This window comes from Amblyomma americanum, chromosome 6, assembly GCF_052857255.1.
Source record: "Amblyomma americanum isolate KBUSLIRL-KWMA chromosome 6, ASM5285725v1, whole genome shotgun sequence".
NCBI lineage: Eukaryota > Metazoa > Arthropoda > Arachnida > Ixodida > Ixodidae > Amblyomma > Amblyomma americanum.
In genome coordinates, this window is record NC_135502.1 from 116,931,524 (window position 1) to 116,957,505 (window position 25,982).

At 46.9% G+C, this 25,982-nt stretch overlaps 1 protein-coding gene across 1 annotated transcript in view; it reads left to right on the forward strand.

Annotated features, from left to right (window-relative positions):
- The window catches only part of LOC144094037 (uncharacterized), a 96,128-nt gene that overhangs the window by 36,057 nt on the left and 34,089 nt on the right, over positions 1 to 25,982 (forward strand). The window contains exon 2 of the mRNA XM_077627888.1: positions 18,241 to 18,278. Coding sequence (XP_077484014.1) covers positions 18,241 to 18,278 — 38 coding nt within the window. The remainder of the gene's footprint in view (positions 1 to 18,240; positions 18,279 to 25,982) is intronic.

Consider the following 25,982-nt stretch of genomic DNA (forward strand, 5'->3'; position numbering starts at 1 on the left):
GCACCTTCAGCGCCGTCATAAAATTTTACGCTCAGCCTAGTATTGCTAGTAGGTGCAGCCATGAAATGCATTGCCGCGAAGACTTCACGATTTCTCGGACGGCTCACAGATGGCGGTAGCCGCACTCGTGTATGGGCCAAGTTTATTAGCTGTTGAACATGCCCCGTTTGCGTCCGATTATATTCTTCGAGCTAGTCAGCGCGCATGGTCTCTCTGGCTGTTTTCGCTGCTTGAGGAGCCTCCGGGATCAGCCGCTTTTCTCAGCTGCACAACGCTCTTGCCTTCCTTTCTCCCCTTTCGTACTGTGTGTGACGCCGCGTTCAGCCGCGTCTACATTTACACTCTGGGCTGAGGGCTCTTCAAGTTCGGTTGCTTTCGGCGCTTTCACTGTTTTGCGTGCCATAACGCTCGCCCACTCTCCTTCGGCCTTAAAGACGCGTTCGGCCGCCTTCTCCCATTCGTCTCCAACTACGTATAGCGAGGACGTATAGTACGTGTAGGAGACATAGGCGGCCCTTTCTAACGCTTGACTTCGCTGGCTGAATTCCTCGACCTCTGTGGCAGCATGGATAACGAACGTCAGTAAGCGCAAAGCGAACCGATAAATCATGACGGATGCAGCGATTTGCACAGCACAGTTCGAGAGGATACCAGTCAGAACACGCAGCACAAGAGGATGAGGCCGTGGCCCAGCGGTCAGCTGACTTTGCACCGGCGCTGATTCCAATCACGCTCGTAGCTGTATGGGTGGTTAGCGCTTGATATTGTTGCCTATACGTTTTGACGGAAAAGTACGGAATGCTTCGGATGGGTTCGGCTTTAAGTTCTTCTCCTGCAGGTTCCGATGACGTTCGTCTGAGTCTGCCGAGAATGGGAGTTGAAAGCATTTCGTGCTTGAAACGGGACCTCAAAAGTCCACTTTGGCGAGTCGCAGTGCCAACTGTGATGAACTTCGGCCTGGCTTGAAGTACGCGCGATATCGTATGACCGGGCCGCCATTCCGGCGGATAAACGTTTCAAAGCATGAGTACCACTGAAATACGTTTTTCCGCTCGCTTCATCACGAACTAATCACGCGCGCAACCCGTACACATTCTTACTGTGTAAAAAGTTTGTGTCTATTACCTCTCCCCCTATCCTCTCTTCCTGTCCCTTCACCTCTTTCACTTCATTTCTCTAATTTGCCTGCTATCCTTTATTTCCGCTGCCCCAGCTCAGGTGCTTCAGTACCGATGGCAGATGCCGGGGCTAGCAAAAATCTTATCCTTCCTTTTTATTATTATTTTAATAAACCACTACTACTACTACTACTAAGGAGAGGAGTGATGTAGAACAGCTCCGAGAGCATTGAGGTTAATAATAATAATAATAATTGGTTTTGGGGGAAGGAAATGGCGCAGTATTTGTCTCATATATCGGTGGACACCTGAACCGCTCCTTAAGGTGAGGGATAAAGGAGAGAGTGAAAGAAGAAAGGAAGAAAGAGGTGCCGTAGTGGAGGGTTCCGGGATAATTTCGACCGCCTGGGGATCTTTAACGTGCACTGACATCGCACAGCACATGGGCACCTTAGCGTTGAAGTTCGAATTGTTCATTTGGTTGCGCTGTTCGCGCTGCGGCGGCCTAGCCCAACCTCCTCTTTCTTGCCCGGCGCCGCGTGCCATGGCCTGCGAGCCGAGCGCGGCTCGAGGGGCGCTACACATTCTTCAAGTAATCAACTCCGTTGAAATTTTGATCGCACGAACACATGACGTGTTTGCAAGAATTAAATATGTGTATGCATTCGTTGACAGCGTAGCTTTTACACAGAAAATCGTTTTAAATATTGCCATTCCGTACAGGCTCTTCTAATTGAATTTTCGAACGCATTTCCTAGGACAGTGCGCAGGTATAACGGTAGAGTAAGAAAAAAAGAATACTTCTCGTCTCTTGTGCAGTGTTCACTGTTTATGGGAAGTTCCAGAAAAATGTAATATTACAATGAACAGGAAATAATGTAAATGGTGCAGTCGACAGTGAAAAGAAAGTGCTAGAAAGGCCGGCCTTCTTTGACGAATAAGTTAGTGCGTAATGATGGTTCATAAGCGGCAAGGGTTTTGTGTTTAGTTTCGATTTTTACGATTCGGGGGAAATCACAGTGCGAGTTGAAAAAAAGAAGAGAAATTCCTAAAGTGGGAACCGGTCGATAAGTACAAATTGGTTCATAATTATTCAATTTATGTATAATTTAGATTTGCTAATTTTCGTCCTTAAATTTTCGTCCTTAGAATGTCCTTACTTTTCTCATTTCATGTTCTTTTACTTCTGTTTACACTCTTATAATTATTCTTTGGAGTCGCATGACATTTTAGACGTTCAGTCGCTGTGAATTTCTTGTGATGGGTGTATTTGCTTTTATGCGTCACTGTCAACCAAGGCAATTTGTTGAAGACTAGATTAGAGGGGTACATTGGGAAATTGTGACCCTATGAAAAACTAGAAGTAAAGTACGTGAAGTGGCAGCATTTGTAGGTTTACAGCAGCTGCGAACTTCTATAAGAGACTTAAAACCAAACAAACCAAAGAAAAATGCGGTAGAGGAGAAAACTCACAAAGGACAGTTCGCATAAGGTATACTGAAACTTGAAGCAAACGCCTTAAAGCTTGACTTTTAATTTTCTTTGCCTGCCTATTGGTTGAAAACATTGATAAAATCTGAAGTTGCCCTTCAGACACCTCTTTTTAGCAATGTATCGCACTTGTTAAAAGCAATCGCTCACCAGCTTGAGTGCGGCGTTGTGTGGCGCCCACTGGTGATAGGTGAGCTCACAGCGTGCGTGTGCGTGCGTTGTGCTCGGTTCTGCCCGCCGTAATGTGTCAGCAGCTGCGATGTTCGGCTGCTGAATCCCGGGCCAGGTCGCCAGTTAGATACCGGCTACGGCGGTTGAATTTTTGTGGAGACGAACTGCAAAAAAGTCTGCGTACCCAACTTATGTGCAGGTTAAAGCGTTGCAGGGTGCTGTAGTTCATTCAGAGCCCTGCGTCGCGGCATGTTTCAAAGCTGTTTGTGTTGTTGTTTTTTTGCACAAAAATCAACCATCGTCTAGATAATGGTCCTGCGGCTTTCGCATTGAAAATTTAGCGCCAGCCATACTTATTTCCAAGCTTAGTCTACAGTACTGTCAGTCGGTGCTGATCACCGGTTATTCTTTTTCAGCGGCGGTTAGGTTAAAGTGTGATTAGCAAAAGTGCAGAGTTGAGTTGTTTTTTTATATCAGTTTTAAAGGAAAAATGAATATTAAAGTATCAAAGTAAAAATTTGTTAACAGATACAGTGGTAAAAAATGTTAATGCCACTCGGAGTGTCTAGTCGATCTGAATAGGGCTGTGGGATACCTTTCACGTTTATGGCGCTGCCATACCCTGAGATTCTGGACAAATGCATTTTTTAATGCGAAGTTGTTTATGCACGCACTTTTCCACATATCGTAAAACTGCATCACGACAAAAATGTATCTGCAGATTCCTTTTCGGGACGCTTGTTGTTTTCTGCTATTGTGACGTTCCTTGTGTGTGCTACGAGCGTCCGCGTTCGACGGCGCGGCGTAGACGGAGCCCCCAGTGGCGGCGAAAGCACAACCGGACCCCCTTTCATGTTTCTACTGTATATGGCTGCAAGCAACTTGAGTGGGATTGCTTTCGGGCCTGCCGCCGTGGACCGCACGGAGACGACCAGAACGAAGGGGTTTAAGCACAACCGGACCCCCTTTCCATAGTGTCGGCACGAGACAAACGCCGCCGCCGCCGCCGCGGGGAGACGGGCATTATCTTCCTCAATTGCCATGGCCGTTCCAGGGGGGCCTCGTTTCGACGGGCCTGGCCCCGTGGCAAGACGGCGGGCATCATCAGTCAACCCTCCCGAGCACATCCCAGGACAAGGGACCACTTTCCCGGCCTTTTAGTGACCTCGCGTTCCGGCCTTGAGGGGCGAGTGTCATTTGATGGAGAACGGAGGCCGGTGACCCGCGGGAACAGTCAGCGGGCCAGAGCGCGCCTTACCACAGCCGACGCTATGTGCTACCTCGACGACAACCTTCTTTCCCTCGAACTCAACACGTGACGGGGGCGAGACCATAAGTGCGGTGGTGTGTTTGTGCGCCCAAGTGAAAGCCCTAACCCCCCCACCCCCCCACCCCCCCACCACTCCGGCGTGGGCGTCCTCAGCCTCTGATGTATAATCATAATCATGTGTAATTATTGAATATATCTGTTTGTTTAAACTGAGCCATACGGTGTCTCATTGCCTCTCCGTCCCGTGTGGACCTGCGCATTATGGGGGGTCATCACACTATTTATCGCCAAAAACGGACGAATGAAATCCCACGGCAGCCTCAACTAGCCGGTCCGAGCACCGGACAAATTTTAAAAGCAGTATTTTATACTCAGGCTATGAGCACGTCGTACTGACGTGCTGCGGAAATTTCGACCGCGGAAATTTCGACTGCGGAAATTTCGACATCGCACAGCACACGGGCCTCTCGAATTTCGCCTTCATAGAAATTCCGCCGCCGCGGCCGGGATCAAACCTGCGTCTTTCGGGTCAGCAGCCGAGCGCCGTAACTACTGAGCCACCGCGGCGGGTGGAACGCACATAAGGAACACCTTTCTGAGATCATAGAAACTATCCTAAATCACGCCATTAGATTTCTTCCTTCAGATTATTCATTCTACACAAGTGTAACCTATCTAAAGAACCGATCCAGCTTGCCATTATTAAATCACCGTCGAAAACTAGCCAGTTTAGCCCTCTTTCATCGTTTCTACTATTCGTTTCCCTTAAGCATATACGTTACAAAACACTCCTCGTTTTCAGCTCGTCACAAAAACACTTGCCTCAAAACACAAAATTTGCGCAGTCTTTCTTCGTCCGAACAACAAAAGATTCGTACGGCCTTCCCAATGCCGCTGTCGTAAAAGAAGACACGCCTGCTTTCAAACATAAGCTGAAATCATTAGACACATTTTAGGTTTTCGTGTACCTTTCCCTTCTAACGTTGTTGTATTCCACTTTGTTTTACTATGCGGCTATTATTGTTCTGTAATCCGTTATTGAATTCTTACCGACTGTTCAGCGCTTCTTCCTCAATTTTATTCTTGCTTTGTTTTGTCTTTTGTATTCGAAAGCATTTGAGTTTTTTTGCATTTTGATTTTGTGGGCTGTTTGCCTGCTTCATTTGCATTTTGAACCTTGATGTTGGCATTGTACAGAATATGTTCCTTTTTTTTTAGATTTCTGTACAATCCACCGCTCATGTAATGCCCCTTTTTCGGAGTCTTTGAGATATTTAAACATTGAGATACTAATAAATAAATTAAATATTGCCGCTTTATTGGCTCACTGCCGTGAGTCGAGGCCGGTTGTGCTTAAAAAAATGAAATAACGGCCAAACTTCCTGCAGAGATTTCCAAACATGCAGTCAAGTCCCCAGCCTTAGGTCTGCGGATAATGGCCTGGTGTCAAGACAGCTCACGTAAGCGGCTCAGCAGCATACGGCAGTGCCCGATAAAGAGCTTCGAATTCCGCCATAGGCCCTCAGGCCATCTAATCGCTCTTATAGAGTGCCGGCTATTAGTGCGCCGGAAATTAGAAAAAAGGAACCCAAGACCCCAAATTCGCTTCGAGAGCACCTCGACACCGCCTCCCCTATAAACGAATATAGAGTAACAATACCTGGTTAAAGGAAGCAAAGCTAAAATTACTTTATGGGCGCATGACAATATGCCTTCCAAAGACACCTTCCGTTTATACAGAAGCTAATTATATAGGAGTCTTCAAAGTGCAGAAGTTGGCGACTCTGGTCTGGAATGCAGAGTCCTTGTTGTAGGAAGAGCCTGCAAGTTAGGAAACACCCGTACAATTCCCTCCTGGTTTCCACAGAACAAAACAGTACAAGTGAGCCGAGGCGGCAGTATGGGGGTGCGTCAAGTTCAGCATGCCGAGCTGCACATTTTGTATCCGCGAGCAATCTGGGTTCACGGCTGCGACGTTCCCCAGCAGTGCCTCGATGAAGAGTGAAAGGCCTTCTTTTTCCTTCTTCCCCGCTTCGCAAACCGAGGGATGGGACGCAGTTGAGCCACTGGCGCAATTTGCGGGGCCAACGATGAAAGCGGGTTTCCGCTTTGAAGCTGCCTCCTTGTTTGCCCCCGAGTAGAAAGGATGCGGGCCACCCTTCTGTTTCGGCTGAAACCCCGTCGTGCTTTCGGTTGTGGAGCGAGCAGCTAAAAGCCTTGTCGTCTCCTCCCGTGTGGAGGCTGCCGACGCTGTCGTTGCCTATCCCACCTTCTTTCTGAAGTGCCCGAGTCAGCTCGGCGGCGCGAGACACGAAAGATGAGAACCGTGATTCCGGTTACGAGCTAGGGTTTGGTTACGCGTATTGTTGCTCGACATCGCCTGAGACCTTGTCTTGATGCTTTAACCCTAATGGTCGTAGGTTTCTATTTTTTTTTGTGCTCACTACGGTGCCAGCGGTTTCCGTCTAGATAGGTCGATACAGTGTTTAAGTGCCACGCCAACAATGTACTCGTATGAAGCAGCCACCGTGTAACGGTCCGGTTTAATTTCGATACCTAGGGGTAATTCTAAATGCGCAAAACAATTCTTGCTAGAGCGGCGTTTTTGCATTTTCTATGCATCGAATTACACTAGCTGTCTTATAGGAACCGTCCTAGTACTGTTAAAGGTGGGGGGGGGGGGGGGGGGGGGGGCATGTAGGTGGCGCAAGCAGAGTTGATATTGATAAATTACCTAGAAAGTGGTGCGCCCATTCTCTAGTGTGGGATCAGCGTGGCTGCAAGAAAAAAATTGACGGTTTGATAGCATTACACGCTGACTACGTGCAAAAATCACACAAGTCCGCGGTGGCTCAGTACTTCCATTTCATATGCTTCAAGTTCAAAACCGCGAATGCATCTGCTATTTGTTACATTCTGGCAAAGTGGCTCTAGGTACAGAGCGAAAAGTAATGGTGACAATTGGCAGCCTTGCCGCACGGATGCTATCCCGGCAATTCTGTCCGTGAGCTTTCGGTTAACAACCCGATTTGTGGTACAGTTACTATAATTCATTTTAGTCCCTTTTAAAAATGACTTCTCCAACACAGACATGTTCGAGGATTTCAAACAGAATGTCATGACATACACGGTCAAAGGCCTTCTCTTTACACATTACACAACACTGTTCGATAAATGTAACCATGTATGTATGTATGTATGTATGTATGTATGTATGTATGTATGTATGTATGTATGTATGTATGTATGTATGTATGTATGCATGCATGCATGCATGTATGTATGTACGTACGTACGTACGTATGTATGTATGTATGTATGTATGTATGTATGTATGTATGTATGTATGTATGTATGTATGTATGTATGTATGTATGTATGTATGTATGTATGTATGTATGTATGTATGTATGTATGTATGTATGTATGTATGGGGACGTTAAACTCCTATAAACCCTGAACCATAAATCTCCTTATGCGGCGGATATAAGCGCTATTCACTCCCGTATTAAAACATACAGAACAACTGCCAGATACTTGAAAACATACTACCACGCCCACTAAATGCCCTTTGTTTCAATAACCGTACCCTACGAACCCTATATGATAAGAAACTGTGAAAAATATTTTCTAGTGCCTGGGCACGTCAATGCGTTTGTAAAACAAATTAACTCTACGTTTTCTCTTGGTTACAGCAGGTCTATCATTTTAATTCTTTTCGCGGGAAGTACCTGTCGTGATCCTGTGCAATATTGTGTTATTGTGTAACACATAAGTATTCTCATTTTTATGTATGACCCAGCCTGCCACCATGTACACTGCAGTGGTGAAATAAAGCTTTCGAACCGTAAAATTCTAGATAAGATCTCAGCTTCTTAGCTGTCATTCCTGTTCCCTGTCCTGGACCGCGAAAACCAGGTCTACAATCATGGGCGTCACTATACAGGAATTTATGCAAATCCCTTTTCACTGCTTGTACAACGCACTGTCATCATTCACAAGCAAATGGCCTAGATATTCCTGACGCAAGGGAATGGATGCCCCCACTAATTTGCTACATTTTTTAAAAAACCTTACTGCACCTTGCAGAAAGTTTTAATAGATATCCTTTGAACCTAGCAAAATGCATGCCACTGGCAGTGCCATCTTCAATAATTCGACGACTTTGTTCTCAGTCTTTTGTCCTGAGGGGATTGTGAATAAAAGGCGCTGCCAAATGCGTTTCCAGAAAGTGCGCCAAAACCCTGTGGCACGACCCATTGTCCTTGACGGTGACACTGTAGGGCATGCCTTCCTTGTGCGAGACTTCACTGTGAAGAATGTGCTTGGCGCGAACACATTGTTGTCTTTGACTGCCTTGGTAGTGTTTCCAAACCATGGCATGCGTAATTTATTTTGGACATCATAGCGTCTGCTCTTCATTTATCACTTAGCTCAACTTCTCGAAGTTTCTCAATAGTGCTAATAGTGCTTCCTGGGCCTTGGCCGATTTCCTCCGGTTATAACAAACGCACCGGTCTTTTGGAATTGCAATAACTTCAGCTCTCATTCGTTCGCGAAACCAAAAGTCGCCTTCATGTGGTATGTCCCTTCTATGGCATGACATAGATCTTTCATGCACCGCTTCAGCGATGTATGAAACCCGTGCGTGTACTGGGATACGGTCAAAAGCAGACCTATAGCCAATCGGTAGAATTCTCGGCTCGATGGCGAAGCGTCGCACTTTTTCTGACATCTCTCTGGGGCTGTCAGGAATGACCTCTCCTGAAAGGTTGATGACTGTTTCTGCGCGCTCCTTTATCTGCGTGCTCTTCAGCTAAGTACGACAGAAAGCATTTTAAAGGTGCTCATCGTCCTTCTCACTGTGTCGAAGAAGTGCCTAGAAATGAGACGTAGACCAGCGTATATCAGCGTCATTTTACATGTTGCTGCTATGTTATGCCGGTGCAGTCCACCCGGCCGCCAGTCCTCCGCTCACGAGACCTTGCGCTGTCTTCTAGCCGTCCTTTCCTGAGGGGCTCGATGGCCCGCAGTTCCGCAGTTATCGGACCATCGAACGCTCAGGAAGGGACAAAGACAAAGCTGCGATTAAGGTTCCGTAAAATACCAAGATGTTCCCGTGCTTTGTGTTTGCGAACGAAATGATGAAGTCAGTGGCTGAAAGCTCACATCTATTTGTACTTATGGTCTTTAACCAGAACAACTCGTAATGTCTGTCATCCATGCATCATATGTCATTAATACGTGTGAACTTAACGAGGCACGTGTCTGACTATGGGTATCTGCAACCATTTTGACAGATTTAGTTCAGGCCAGCTCCTTATAACCATGAAGGAATCAAAGCCAACTTAGGCAGGGAGGAAGAATGAACTGAAATGAGGAAGAAAAAGAAAACAGACGACCGAAGGCCACTGAAACCTACAAGAGAGGCGCAATGAATAGCACATTATCAAAGCTTCACGGGCTGGGGAAAGACGATGAACACGGCTCGTCTTTGCGCGGACAAGGTCAGCGCCTCTGGGAACACGCTATCTTGGCTGTGCTGCAGCAGCCGTCGACGAAGAGCCAGGCGTCCTTCGACCGCTGGTGTAACAGCTCGTCTCGCGAGCGAATGACACCGCTGGTTGCGGGAGAGCCTGTCGGAGCACAAAAGTGGGCGAGAATCAAGAGGAGGCTGGGAACTGGAAATGGGGTGCCAAAAAAGACGCAGGGACGGGGGGGGGGGGGGGGGGGTGTAAGGAAAGGGGTTCCCGGTGCCGCCAGTCCGTCCGTCCCGTCGCGATTCTCCAATCGATGCCGTGATCAAGACGGCAACGGTGGCGACGCGCAATGCCCCCCCCCCCCCCCCCCCTCTACGTCCCAGCCGTCGTGGCAAGACACGCGGGAAACCCGCTGCGTTGCGTTGTCCCCAGCCGCCTGGCTATGAGCGGCCGGCGGGTGTTGACTTAATCACAGAGGGAGGAAAGCGGGAGCTGGGGAGGGCTCCATCGCCGCGCCGTGTGAATGCTTTGCACCTCCTTCGGTTACGCCTAGCGGGCGGCCACAAAGACGCGGCTGAGGTGACTGGCTCAATGCAGCCTTTCGTTCGAGGACGAGGCGACAGCGGGCGCGGCCCGTCGCGCGCGTGAGTGCATGAAAGCAGCTACATGGCGCCCGAACAGTCAATACGACGCCTGCTCGCTTCTGCGAGCACCCGATGCAATGCTGGTAGAGAGAAGCGCAGGAGAGACTCAAGAGCGCGGAGCAAGAGATGTAGTGAGCTAGTCCGTGCATGTGGCGACATCTGGAGACGCGTTCACAGCGATGCGGTACACTGCAGGGCTCCAACTACGGCGCTTCTCTGTTGCGTGCAGCTCACGAAAGGTGTGAGGGATGTACGTAAGCGTTATCTTCCTCTCCTGAGTATCTCGGGATACGAGGAGCCCCGTAGTTAGAATTTCAGACGCGCTTTTACCTTATATACTGCAGAAAAACAAATGAACGGAATGGTGCCGGGCTTAGAGAATATTAGGAAGTTTTTGGCTGACTTTAGAAACCTTTCAGGAGATGAAATTTGCAATGCTGATCGCTCACAAAAGTGCCGAACAATTACAGACGGACTCAAAGGGAGTTCAGACACGATCTGGCAGTTTCGCAGGTTTTCCATTCCATTCAGCTTACGTTCTGTCCAATTCCTTTCAGTCATTTCATAACATGCGTTGTACTAGATGGCCTATATTTTTCACACCCGACGCTGGTGCACATCACTGCATTCGAAGCAATGTTTTCCCCTCACTAACATCACTGCGAAAAAACATCGAGGGCTCAGATGCAGACTCCTTTTCTTTGTATTGAGTGTACGATGCGTTCTTTGTCATCTTATGGAGGCGAGGTTTACTACTGCGCGTCCGGCTGCTACACTACGATGTACATAAATCTGGCAGCGGATGTGATGCCGCTCTATCGCTCTGCTTTGTCGTAGGCGCTTCTGAAGAACCGTACTTGACGTTACACGATCGATCGATTGACTGAACTGGTGGAAACAGAGAGAGAGAAAAGAAAGGAAGAAGGAAAACTGAAGACCGACCGATTGTTTCGAAGATACGATCTGACGCGGCACTTGTATGTCCACCTTCCCAGCGTTCTCGCTCCGTTGTTCATGGACGGAAGCTGAGGAGTTTTCATCTGATCGAAGGATGTCTAAGCGGAAGTCCCATTCCCTCAGGTTTCTTCGAGGTCGCTGGTGGAATCAGTGCCACCTTATCTGGATCGAAGGAAAACAGAGCCAGACAACATAAAATTTCTCTTTGACTCTTGCGCCGGCCAATACAGCGTAAAAGAAGGGAAGTGTTCTTATCTTCTGGCAACACGCAGCTTCTCCTGGATAAAAATACAATAATGCGCAGACTTTATGATCTCGACCACGTTGTATTTGCAGATCACTCTTCCTTGTTACTAAGTAGCACGTCCCTGCATAACTACTTCCGCGTTCGTGTTTACACAAGGTCAACTTTCTAACCCAAACTTGCACCGCACCTGTTGTTTTTCCCTGCCAAAACAAGCCGACATATTATGGTCTGGTTGTCGAGGCTGCATAGAGACGAGGGATATTAGCACGAAACGCAAACAAGGTCACTCCCCAAAAGAATCTTCAAAGTGTGTAGGCATCTATGACGTAAAATCGACGACAGCCTCCGGGGCTTCTGTTGAAGCGAATAGTGCATAATAATCAAAGTGAGCTGCGAAAACACAGCTGCAGAATGTAACGTTATGAGTTTCGAAATTTTTTGCGCCTGCTTAGCGATTTCAGCGTGCTGTGGGAGTAATAACTGCTTTGCGTGCACTGCGCTAGCTAGAGTGCTTCTTACTTGAAAAAGGAGCAACAATACTCACCTGCCGTTTGTGCAAAGCCAATAGAGTGGTTTCCGCAAGGATATCTATTGAGTTACGCTTGTACACAGCGATTAGACACAATTAGTAGAGGGTGTGATATATGCCCTGGGAGCATTCGGAAATAGACAGCTCAACAGTGCTATGCAGAAAAGTCATACTTTAATGTCGAAAATGACCACCTAAATAACACGGATGTTGGCCGCGACATTTAACACGTCAAAGCTGACCTTGGGCCAGAGGGCATCCTCCGTTGGAGGGCTCCAGATAAACTCCGACCAACCTGCTTGGCTACCTTCATATTATTTTCTTCTCTGCGGTGTTGCAGCATCTGTATGGCGCCAATGAAGCCCTTTTAACTTTGGCGCTTGATATGTTGTGCACTAATGTTATACTTTTGATTCATAGCTCTCTTACTCAAACGGGGGGCGGGGCTAGGAAGCGGAGCGGTCATTTAACACGCATACTATGAGCGGCAATGACGCAATAACAGAACCTGTAGAGAACGCAGTAGGGGACTTGAGAACACTCTCCTGTCCTACTTGAGCAATTATAAGAGGAAAGAACGACAACCGACACAAGTTTGAGTCTTCAGGTCCAACGTTCTTGAATAAAAATTTGTAAAACTGTAATGTACTGGTATAGAAATAGTGAAGGTAATGATCCATTCTTTCAATATGTAGCCAACTCTTTTTATAATATTTCGCTCACTCTCATCGAGCAGTTAAAACTGCCATAGAAAACCAATGGGGAACGCTTTTGACGATATCAATACAGTTAATAACAAAAAATTCAAGCCTGCCGACGGGAGATCTGCGGATATATTGACCGTTATAGAGAAATCTTACGATACATGAAATGATTGCGCTCATAAACTCTTTCCCGCTTAAAAATGCTTTTGTCCAGAATTGTTGGTTATGCACATTGAACAATGATGGACGATGTGAACAATCTGAACAATATGACAAGTTCGCAGCGGTGTTTAAGGTGGGGATCGGGGTCGCTTCTCGACACAACCTCGGTCAAGATGACGCCCGCTCCGTCTATGACAGGAGTGCCGCTAAGTGAAGGATTCGTTAGTGGAGGAAGAAGACTTTCTGAACAATATGACAAGTTCGCAGCGGTGTTTAAGGTGGGGATCGGGGTCGCTTCTCGACACAACCTCGGTCAAGATGACGCCCGCTCCGTCCATGCCAGGAGTGCCGCTGAGTGAAGGATTCGTTAGTGGAGGAAGAAGACTTGGTTTATTTTAAATACTTACAAGCTTTTGAGTTCAGAAGTGAGCTGCTGCAACTGCATCTGCAGTCCAGTTTTATACACTGCGTCTTCCCTAGATTCCCCAGGTAGGGGACGCCCTCGCCGTGGTGGGTGTGGACAAAACTTGCGCTATCACACACAGACAGACACCTCCGCACACATGAACACGCCCCTGGCATGAGTTGAGCCCGAGGGAGAGAGGTGTGCGGCCAAGACCCCGTCAGGCTGGCAGGCGACGTCAGGTGGTGGGCCCGCTCTCCGCCGGTCGGTGAACTTCGAAGAAACCGAGGCGCAGCCCCGTCGGGAGATAATCCCCAGTGGTTCTGCCATTAGCGATGGCCGGCGACGCCGGCAGACAAGCCACTGTGGCGATCCGTTCCTACGCTGGTGCTGTGCCCGTGAGGCCAGGGGTAGTCGGGTCGGCGGAGACGTCGGTGAAAATCGGAAGACAGCCGGAACCACTTCGCGGCCCGTGGCAGCGACTCCTTAAAGGGATTTTTGCAGAACCCTGCTCCCCGCTTGTCCCACGCAGCAACGACCGGGCGAGCGCGGTAAATGCACCCCGCAGACACCTGGCGAGAGATTCTGTCTTGGTGGCAATGCTCGAGACATGCTGGCGCCAATCCTAATACCAGCTGGCGGCCATTCCTAATAGCGGAGAAAAAAAAAACACTTTAGCTGGAAGCCTAAAGCAATGTTCAAGACCAGCCTTTGTGAGGAGCAGGGTGATGACGATGATGACGAGGTGGCTAAGCACTTGCACGGGGTATGGCGCCAGCGTTGCGCCCTAATTGTGTTGTTTGAAATGAAATTAAAAAAGAACGGACAAAAAGGCAAGAACAAAGCAGAAAAATAGCAAACAAGAAGATTCCAGGGACATGTGGGCTTAAATCCTGGCCTTTAGTGTTTCTATTCAAGAACACTGTTGGACATCACCAACTGGTGCCCTCGGTCTCCCGCCAGTGGCGAGGATTGCGTAGCTCAGTGTGGATATTTTCGCTCGTAATTCTAGCAACCTACTGAATTCAAGGAGGTGCTCCTGGAAGATGTTGATTGTGATGGCCAACACTTCTCTGCCAGTTATAAACTACTTTCTACGCTTACAGCGACCAGCTACGGCTGTCGAAGAAATATCCGCGTTGATTTTGAATGCTCAAAGCCACGTGGTTGTGTAGGGGTAGTGGCACGAACTAAAAGTGTTCTTGTCGATTACCTGGGCTCGAAAAGGGCCCTCTGGGCCGTTCTCCCTGGGTCCTTTCCTGGGCCCTCTAATGCTCTTTGAAATGTCATTGAATTTCAGTGTGTATTAGATGCTTCCTTTCGCATTGCTTGGTTTGGTTTATGGTTTATGGGGGTTTAACGTCCCAAAGCGACTCAGGCTATGAGGCACACCTTTCACATTGCTGATACGTTCACAAACCGAGAGTAGACAGCGTGGTGCCTCCGCGCGTTTCCCATAATACAAAGAAGAAAGCGGCCGCTTCGCAGAATAAGAAGAGCACATCGCCACGCACGCCCTCGCACGAAACTTAAGCAAAAACATAAACGGCGATATGGAGCCCAATAGGAGTCAGCGTGCGGCGCAGCGGAGCGTTTAAGAAGAGCCAACAGGTGCGGGGGAGTGGGCGTCACGCTCTAGAAACGGGACCGCCAACACACAGCGACGACGGCGTTTTCAGGGGCGCGCATTGAAGGGGGCAGAACGGTCGGGTGACTCACCAAGCGTGTCGCGCAGCGCAACGTCTCTGTCACGCTGAGCCTACCGAGGAGGTTCGCGCATTTTTGTACGCCCTCGAACACCAACGCTGCTCTTGAGGCTGAAGAGAAGGTTGGGCGAAGGGGTAGGTAGACAGGTTGGCGTTAGTCTGGGGCTCTTGCGTCCATCTCCTTATATTCAACGGGGCATTCTGAGAGCCATAGGTCTTGGGAACTGAAGTAACACATCCAGTGCTTGCCGCTTCAGCCGTTACGGGAGATAAAAGTGCAACGGACAGAAAAATGATCTCACCCTCTTTAACTTAGTTGATTCCAATTCCAGCGTCTTACGTGCTTTGTCATTGGCTCAAGCGCCACCGAGTGTCTTTCGTCGTGTGGAATGAAAAAAATGAAATAAATTCAAAACCGGAAAATCATAACACTAGATTGGCTCTGAACATGTTGAAAAGGACAACGATTATCTTGCTCTGGTTCATTTTCTCGTAACCCTTTCGGTTTTGCTACCGCGGGGAGTAACAAAAACCACGTGTGAAGGTACGTGCTAATAACTGAGTGGACGCAATGGGATACGTGGCGACACCTAGAACGAAGCCCGCGCGTAAAGCGTGTGGGTGTTGCATAGGCAGGCATATTCTATACAGTGCGCGTACTTAATGCGGTTATAATGGAGCTCTGCGTCTATACCGCAGCGGCTGTATCCGCATACTTAATTCGAAAGTGCTCATGGAAAATCATTTCTTGTTCTAAATCGTGCGCTACGATCAGCCATATGGTCATCCGCCTAGACAACCATATAACAGCTTTTGCGCCTGGGGGCCTCCAACATCGAGTTGAAAATAAAGAAATTGAATTGAATTGACCGCCGCAACAATGAAAGAGGAACGTGCCCTTAACTGGTGCCAAGAGCAAAAATGTATTAATGTTGAATCCTCGGAACGAGTGTCAGGAAATTTAGTTTAGGAAATAACAGTGCTTATATACTCTCCATCTTGGACGAGAAAAAAAGGGTATCAAGTTGTGTATATGTGCAACGGATGCACATGAGATTTCTCGTAAGGGAATATGTGGTTTAAATAAAGGGGTTTCATCATCGTCATCATCTGAGACACACACACAACGGGAAGTCGGCGTTTCCGAATAAAAAAAATGAACTAAAATATGCTGTCGCCCAAATGCGCGGAATTAGGATAAAGATACGCGGCTATTTTTTTTTTGTTGCACCGAGGGATGTCAAAAACAAAAAAAAACATTTGTTATTACAGTAAAAAAAAAAAGCCCCATTCCAGGACTTTAGTTTGTCTTTTATCCGGAAGGAGTTTATGAACTCTAGTTTACCCTATTTCAGGAAACCATGCTAACCGTTCCTTCTCCGAGAGCACAACGAGCAGCGTGTTCACCTACACCAAAATGCATGTGCAGTTCGTTAACCGCACCTCTGTGACAGCGGTGCTCATAGATTGCACTGTGGACGTCTTGCAAATTCTCCGGCTTACATTAATTCCCTTCAGTTTTTAGCTTTCTTCTTTCTTTGCACGTTAAAGATCCCCAGGTGGTCGAAATTATTCCGGAGCCCTCCACTACGGCACCTCTTTCTTCTTTCACTCCCTCGTTTATCCCTTCCGTTACGGCGCGGTTCAGGTGTCCAACGATATATGAGACAGATACTGCGCCATTTCCTTTCCCCTAAAAAACCAATTATTATTATTATTCTTTCTTGGCTGAATGAACGTCTAAGTCAGAACAGCAGTCAAGTAGCGCCAAGCAGCAAAGCGTAGCAAAAACCGTTAGGAAAGGTAGGCAGTGTTTCGTTTGTTTTTTTTTTTTTGTTTTCAATGTTAGTGCTGCGTCGGTGCTGCATTTTTAATGCTTGAAATTCGAAATGCGGTTGCGTAGTTACTTTCTCGTGTCCGGTCTCCAAAGCCCTCCCGTTCTTGTTCGCCTGTCCACTAAGCAGCACAAGTGGAAGGATCAGTGCTCTACTCGTGTTCTAGACGTGTCCTTACATTATTCACAGGTGCACCTGTGCGGATGCTCAGCGCCGTGAAATGAGCCAACGTCCCTAACACAACTAGCGCTGCAGCACACGGGATTGAGCGGAAGTGCGCCTGAGTAATGTCTAAGGTCACCTGGTGAACAGAGGTGCACACATCTATTTGCAAGCGTAACTGACAGCCTCTACGAATGCATGGGCCTCTATGGGAGCTGCTTTAAGAGAAGAGTAACGAGAACGTATACACCACTGCATAAAGGAATACAAACTTCACGTATATTAGTTTAAAAGTTTCTTTTTTCACTGGAATTTATATCCAGCAGCTCATAAGAAGTATGATCATGCAGCCGAAGGCAATGCCAGCATGGTCAGCACGGGTCACCATGTGGTCCACACAACGTCAACACATGCTCGCTGCCTTTCCGTGTGCGCTGAACACGTGGTCATCGGCTCTTCTCCAGCTGGTCAAAATGGCCCCCGGTACCAGGTAGCACCTGCTTGTAGTCTTGGCCAATACAAACCTTTAAGAGACGACGTATCGCTTCACGTCATCAGTTCTGCAAAAACGAAACGATCGAGATGTTTTTGGAAATTGCTAAATAAATAAATAAATAAATAAATAAATAAATTGCTCACATGGAATATTGAGTCGCCGCAGCGGTAGCCTAGTGGTTTGAGCAGCCGCCTCACATGCGGAAGGTGCGGGGTTCAATTTCCCGCCAATGACACAATAGTTACAAGCTTTGCCCTGGCCTGGTGATCAGCTTCTTTGGGAGGAACTGCTCGGAAAATGGACCTTTGACCCCAAGTCGCACCGCCTGGTGAAGACCACCTCGTGATAGCTTGTGCCATGGTGCTCTTTGGCCTCATCATCACTGAAAATATACGCATGCAAGCTTCTCAGCTCGCAAAAATTTCACGTAAAAGGAGCAATTCTTTTGCGTTTGTTCCCTGCCTTTCGCTGTAGCGAACGCACGCTGACCGCAGAAATGCGGAGTCTGTTGTGCGACCGTAGCCAAGATATTGGAAGTGGGGAACGAATTTTCCCGCATATTTCTGATTATTTTCATAAATTCATGCAAACATTACTGCCAACTTTTGAAGACAGTTTTGTAACACGGCATCTCCACGTGATATAAGTGCAGAGAGACCGAAATTTTACGTAACACGTTTATCGCTCTCTGCCATTAATGTGGTCGTGAAGTGCATGGCGTTCAATTACCGGGTGGGTTTCGCGAAGTACCTTACTTTACGTGTCGCATTTCATTCAAACAAGCATTCACAGAAATTAAGCATGCTTTTATCTAAAATTGCTTTTAACGTTCATTAACGACGAATATCTTTATTCTTTATTTCAGGAATTCCACAGAATGCCTCCGGAGCACAGCACAAGTTGGTGAGAAGCAACATCCTTACTTAATGAAATAACTGAATGTCTTTGAACAATGCACAGTGCAATGTAAGCAGGAATTATTCGGGCGGAAGAACAGCCCTAAAAGCTTAGTATTTCTTTTTTCATGCCAGAGTTTTGTGCCATCGGATGACGCTGCACGTGATCCAACTTTTTGCACTTTATCATTGTGAACTGTAGGAAAAGTGTGGCGCTGCTTCGATAGAAAGCTCTCGATATAATTGAAAGTGGAGCAAACCAGGCTTTCCATCGAAGGCCACGGGGCAAGTACTATTAAAGAGACCTATCTATAGACAGGACTTATCGCGTATATAGCTTTTCAGTTCTTATGGGTTGCATTCATCATTTGGGATTAGGAATGACCCGTGCCATGAGAGGCCCATGTTCCTGTAATGTAAAATAAGCGTACTGTAAACTGCCAGCGTACATTAAGTAATGTGTTTGCACACAACAGGGAGCTTCATGCGCACTGCTTATTCCATATAACGTACGTATACATGCACACAATGCGCCGAAATGCCTCGTGATTTCAACAGGCAATATGTACTTGACTTAAAAGTAAAACTTTATTTATTCTGGTCATCAAGAACACCTCCAATCTTCTTGAGGTGCTAGTTGCCAGACGCTTCTGTGTTGTAGCTTTTTTTGGCGTAGCTTCAATGGCATCTGGAAAGTATTACCTGCAAAGAGAAGTGAAATCGTAATCTTTGGCTCAATACCTTCACGAACAATCTCAATGCCTTGAACCCAGAGCTAAGTGGAGATTTAAAGAAAAAAGTACGAAAAAAGAAATGTCCACAGACACAATTTCACAATTGCCTACAATTTCCGTACATCAATGAGACAATAAAGTTCAGGTGGGTGCTGCCCATTTCGCTAGATTGAACGGACAAAGGCAAACTGGTAATGTAGCGCTACATGCCTGAATGCGGCTTGGACGATATAGAAAAACTTCGCATGCTTTCTTTTACATAGCAAGGGTTTACTGGGATACTAAAATCACTTGCTGTTGAAGTCGAAGACGTGACGTTTTGTGAATGCATAAAAAGAGGTTTCACTACAGTGCTCAACTTTGGCGCCTCTTTCTATATTCTTTTTCTACATGCAAATTTTTCATATATTTTTGAATAAACTCTAAAAATACACGCAACAAAGTTTATAAAGCATCAGCCAATGTTGATCCCAGCAAATGTATTTACAGGAGAAATCTGGGCACAAATGTCTGAATAATGCCATTAATGAAAAGTTCATATCGTAGTGACCGCCGCATGACGACGGAAAGCTGAAAATATACAAAAGGAAAAAAAATAGCTGTGGTTTAGCTCTGGTTAAACCATGAGTGACACGATAGCTACATCTGGCCGAGAGGAACTCGCTCAGTCGAAATGGAAAGTCAGTATTTCACCGCTCTGTTTCGCAGGGCTTTCCTTCCTCATCTTCCTCCCATTTGACACGGCGCATGCGCACAGCTGTTGCACCTCGGTTTCGCCGGCACGCCGCGCCGCCGGCAGCGGCAGCTGCTCCACACCACGTGATCAACCAGGTGACCAGGGTAGCCACGGTGGCCACGCTGAAGGCTTGAAGAGGTGGCGTAGTGTAGCTATCGCTACAAAAACGGTGTCATTCCCTAGCGCCTGAAGTTAACACATCAATCACAGAGTCCATTGCGTCCTTGACCCATGAGCCGTGACAGATTTATAGCGACATCGTTGTATCCTATGTTACTAAGTTACGGGACGGGAGTCTCCATACTGAACCTCATACAACCAGCATACCGTCACTAGCTTCCGTGAGTCACAGGAATGCGCGACCGGCGTAGCAGCCTTTAGTCCCTTTAACACATTTGAGGCTGCTTATGCGGCCCAGCTGTTTTTTATTTCTTTGCTAAAAAACGTTCGCGCAGCCGTGTCTTGCCGTTTTCTTGGAAATAAAATATACTCTAGATATTACCGTCGTCGATAGCTTTTTTTATCTTGATGTGCTTACACTACTAGGCTTTCTCAAGTTATGTTCGAGCAGATAACTATTCCACGCTGAGTCTTGCTGTTTAAATTCAAACATACACCAGTTCGCACAGCGCAAAAGCAACTAAACCGCAGCAAGAGCAGTAACTCGGCCAAAATTGAACGATATCGGCCGTAACGCAGGTTTCTAGGAATCGCTGAAAAGTTGAGATTAACTGACTTTGAAACTAGGGATTGTGGTTTGTACACGAGACGCGATCACAGATGAGAAAATAAAGGAAACAAAACAACAGCTAGAACATAGCAGATACCGCTTGTCGATGTGATGCAGCTTCGCTTGGCCGCGTGGAAACTTTCTAGTTCCACTGCTCGGTCTGCGGCTCGCCAGTTCCGTTGGCCGCTTCGGAGAAACTCGACTTGCTGGGGAGAGCACACTTGATTTCTCGAGTAGAGGCGAACTTCCTGGCATCAGAAATGCCTGTTTTTGCTGAATATGCATATTTTTAAGACGTTTTTGTGCGTCATCGCATAAGCTTGAGCGTTTATTTACATTTCTCATAGGGCGTACGTCGTCAAGTCGACTAGAGCTGCTTGTCGCCTCGATCAATTCTCTGAGGGACTGGAGTAGCTCAAACAGAAGCAACCGCAGTGATGGCGAAACATCAAAAAATATGTACCTCAAGGGATTTCTTTTTAAGTCGTGTAGAGTTCCTGTTGCAGCACCCGTGAAACTGTTTCGGAGAGGTGTAGACGGAAGCCCCTTTCATTCTCAACAGAGCTGGGATGTTGCCGATTGAAAGTGGGCAGCGCTGGGTGGCCCAGAAGTGAACTCGCTGGCCTGCACATTTTCGACAAAAGCTGCGCGCCCTCTTTGAGTATTGAAATTATATTTCCTGAACGGCGTGTCCAAATAATCGAAAATGATCAGCTAAATCCGCGCCGCACCGCGAAACGTCTTCGCACGAGCGGGTAAGCATATTACGCGGCCATGTCTTCGCTCACATTGTTGATCTAATTGTTGTTGCAGCTGGCCACAACGTCCGGAAAAATGCTGTTTATCTCAGGTGTTAAGACCAGGATACGAATCGTGGGTGTAATTTCAAAGCGTTGCCAGACGAGGAAATGCAAGAGGATGCCTGAATCACTTGCACATTGCTACTACCATCCCACTTTCTACTGGAAAGCTTATTTCACTGCAATATCACGATTAGCCTGTTCTGTTGCCACTTCTGTCCCCCTGGCATGAATTCCGCACGTCGCTTCTAAGCCACCTTTGAAAGGCACCATAAGACACGGCAACCCCTGTGACGTTAGGAAATACGAACCCTCAAGCTTCTCTCTTCGTGTCTGTATTTTGTCAGTATCTGTAATCTAATCAATCACCATAGCATCCGTTTTCCTATAGGTAAAGTACGCAAGTAGGTCGTACATTTTAGCAGGCTGTCTTTTTGATCGCTCAAGGGATTAAACCACAAAAAAGGCAAAAGAATGCAGAAACGCACGTATGCAAGAGAAAGTGGTTAGAAAACATTAATGTCCGGGGAAATACAGACAAGATGCGGAAGTTAAGGTGTTCCTATTAGGAACATCGGCGCTTGCAAGGTTCGTTTGTCTGCGACGACCCCGGCTTTAGAACCAGGGACTCCAATGCGTGTCGCTCACACGCGGCTGCAGCTATAGTCCCATGCCTAAGAGAGAGAGAGAGGGGGGGCGGAGACGAGTTGCTAAGTGCGCTTCCTATGGATGTTAACGTAAGAGGCAATCCGCCAGCAGCACGGCTGCGTAGTTGCCATAGCACCCAGTTTTGTGCGCTCAGCGTATAAACTGGACGCTTCCGGTGATGTAAGTTCGCGGGAGGCTGGAGGTGCGGTATCGCGTTTCCGAGTGGTGGGCGCTCGCGACTCGTTGCCTAAGAGGGGCTAGTACAGGTTCTTTTATTTACTCTGAAACGTTCTTTTCCATCAACCTCTCTGTGGCATGAAACTCAAGAGGAGTGAAATTCAAATGACTGAAGTTCGTGTAGGGGCTCTTTTGCCCAAGGTAAACAATAATTTTTATAAACAGGCTCTTTGAGGTATCTAGACGGCGTTTGTTGGCTCATAATACCAGTGATGGCGACATCAGAAAACAGGTAACCCCTGTCAATTTACCACTTAACAGGAGTTATCAGTTTTCTAATCTCCACTCGTTAACTAATTTTGAATAATTAATCTTTTAATTCTTGCAGTTGCGTGCATGATTGCAATCTGAGAAAGATAGCAGACCGTTAGTAAGAGCCATACCACTTTTTAAAATTCCGAAACTGCAGTTATCTTCGGCGGTATAGCTGAATAATTTCGGTCTTCGCTTGCGTGTTTAAAACATCGCAAGTCGTTGGCGCGCGCTCTGCAACGCCCGCTGGCTCACGTCACCCCATAGCGCACATGTCACGTGACTTTCACTCTCCTGTCTGCCATAGAGCAGCAAACAGCGGCGAGCCCCTCACTGCGGGCGGGAAAAAGAAGGTCACGTGGCACGGGTGCCAGGGAGTGACATACACTGGCGGGCATTACAATATGCATGCGTTTTCGAAAATAAAAAAAGCGATATGGCTATTACTATCGGCCAGCTACACACCTATAATTGCAACCATGCACATTACAATACCAGTTAAATTTTTTATATTTCAAATTAGTTAACATGCTTACCAGCCAATTTAGAGTATATACTTGCTTTCTTATGTCCGCAACACTTGAAATTAGAATGCCGTACACAGCTTGTCTATACCTGAAAAAGCCTATTCTTAAAAATTCTGATTCACCTTCCCTAAAACACTCTGTATATGTACAGGGTGTCCCAGCTAACTTAAGCCTGGGTTTTAAAATGTACCACGGCACTTTACGACGATGCGACCAAATGCATGTTGCTGGCTTTTGTATGGAGCAATCATACTAATCTTTGTATTGCGCTTAATTGCGTAATTAGTCGAGATTAATTAATCAACTTCGCAAGCAAAGAAGGTAGGCGAAAAAGTCCAACTAGAAAGTTGTAGAACGGCCCGCGAAACGTCCAATTGAACATTTTCTAACTGTCCATCTATTACGTACCGGCTTTTTTTCGCTCACTGCAGATGCCCGCGAAAGAAAAAAAAAAAAACGCGTGACATTCCCGCTTTTGCGCCGCGATTTCAGCGCTCTCAAACGTTCTGCGTAGGAACGAACAGAACATTTAGCCGGGGTGCCACCGCTTAAAAAGGTGGCAGGGCAGCGACGCAGCAGCTGGCTGTGCGATATAGGCAAGCGGTGTGATTCCCTTGTGGCGCTTGATAGCGACAAGCAGACACAGTCCTTATCGCTTGCGCTTGCGTAATCGCACAGCCAGTGCCTGCGTCGCAGCCCTGTCACCTTTTTAAGCAGCAGCACACAGGGCTAAATGATCTGTTAGTACCTACGCGGAACGTTTGAGAGCAATGTAATCACGGCGCGTAAGTGGACACGTCACGTGCTATTTTTGTATTTCGCGGGCATTTGCACAGAGCTCAAAAAAACAAAACAGATACGTAATGGATGGACAGTTAGAAACTGTTCATTTGGACGTTTCGAGGGCAGTTCTACAACTTTCTCATTGGACTATTGGATGGACAGTTAGAAACTGTTCATTTGGACGTTTCGAGGGCAGTTCTACAACTTTCTCATTGGACTATTTTGCCTATCTTCTTTGCTTGCGAAGTTGGTTAATTGTTCTAGACTAATTATGCAATTAAGCACGATACAAAAAATAGTGTGAGTCGCTCCATACAACAGCCAGCGGCATGCATTTGGTGGCGTCGTCGCAGAGTGCCGTGGCATATTTTTAAACCCTGGCTAAAGTTAGCTGGGACACCCTCTATATAACAGTGTACAGTTTAAAGTTATCAACCAAAAAAATCTAACCATTGCTGCGTTCCGTTCAGCATGCATGTAATTTTATTCGTCCTGTGTTGTTGCGTTGATATCACGGTTATTTCATCAGGAAGAAGTCAATGACGAAGAGATACCCTAGCTGTTGTCTACCACTGGCTGACCATGTCGTGTTTGTTCCTACTATGATTGACCTTCGCTTACGCAGTGCTTGATGCCTCAAACAAAAGCGCGAACTAATTAGGTAGCCGCCCTTGATATCTTTGTTATACTATTGTTATTTACGCCCTTAAAGGAACAAACTGCAGCAAGAAGCGTCAGCTCGCCATCGGCCGCAACAGAGTTGTTTAGAACGGGAATTTAGGCCGTGAGAACCCAGGAGAGAGCCTTCCTCTCATCACGTGATGCTGTAGCGCTGGTCTGTAAAATCTTCCTTGCCAGTTGCTTTCATTCAGCTGCCTTTTCGTGGCAGGCGTGTTGTGGCTATAAATGGATGAAAAAGAAAAAAAAAACACTGATAGATTAAGGTGTTCTGCCGCTGCTATAATGCATCGCCAAGACATAAATTAATGAAGCCATGCAACACTCATTTGAGTTCAACTTATGAAGTGCTTAACGAAGTGCGCGAGTATTTATAATGGAGTCCAGTTGTTTTTGAGATATAAAGGAAAGCAACATTAATTGAAATCAAAGAAAAGAAAATAGAATCCTTTTCGTGTCATATTTGTGGGGTTGATCAATGGGAATTTAGCCATTTAATGATTTCTGACCTTCTTTTGAGTGCATTTATGTCGCGCGTCGCCTAACGTTGAGTGTGCGCACCAGCGCCATCCTCGACAAAAGCTGCGTACGTGGAACCAGGTCCTGTAACAGCGCAGCTGCCACGCCCATCTCTACGGTTGCGGATGGCGCTGGCTGGCGATCTTAATGCTAGGCTTCGTGTAACGCAGCTCAGTTGAAATTAGAAGCAGATAGCTGCCGCTGTAGCCCGGCTGGAAGAGCACCGCACGCGACACGCGGAAGCAGTGGATTTGGATCCCACCGACGATGTTGTTATCTTTTATTCTTCATAATACGAATATATATTTTATACAAACAACTAAGTGGCTAATTTGGTGTCCCTCATAGACAGAGTCGCTTTGGGAAGTTAAAAACCAGAAACGAAACGAAACGAACAAATTTACCATGCATCCCAGTCAACACTACGCTAAAGAAAAGTTATGTTCCCCTTTGCTTTCCTTGGTTTCAATGAGAGTTGGAAATTCTTTTTTTTTTGTTATCCTAAGCACCCGATCATATCTTTACTCTCGTCTGCTCGAGGAGATATGAGAAAATCAGGTTCGCATATATTTTCAAGGGGCACTTGCTCTTTGTTCGCACCACACTGTTTACTCACGGAATTGCTAGATCTGTTCGGTTTATAATAAACAAAGCGAGTGAGATAGTTTGACACGTGCCCATGCTATGGGCGCAGGGAAGAACGATGCAAGCGCACCTTTCTTGCCCATAACATTAGTTTTCAGCAGTATTAGCTTCAGTAATTACGGCGTTGTGAGACCCCTCAGTTAATTTGCCCGCAGCTCTCTTCGTGTGCCCAATCTCCTATTGGCTGTCGCGAAACGCCAGAGAACCCACTCAGGCTGTAAAGTTTCTTCTCTTCGAAGAAGCCGGTCGTCAAACTCGCCAGCAGAGCGCGGGCAATCGCCGCGTTCTGCAGGGTCAATATTTTCTCTGTCACGCTAAAACCGCCCAAGCCGTGCTATTCCCCTTTTCTCACATTTCCTGCTCCGGAATCGCTAGGCTTTAACGAGCGCACCTCGTAATCACGGTTGGCTGCCAGAGAGGCC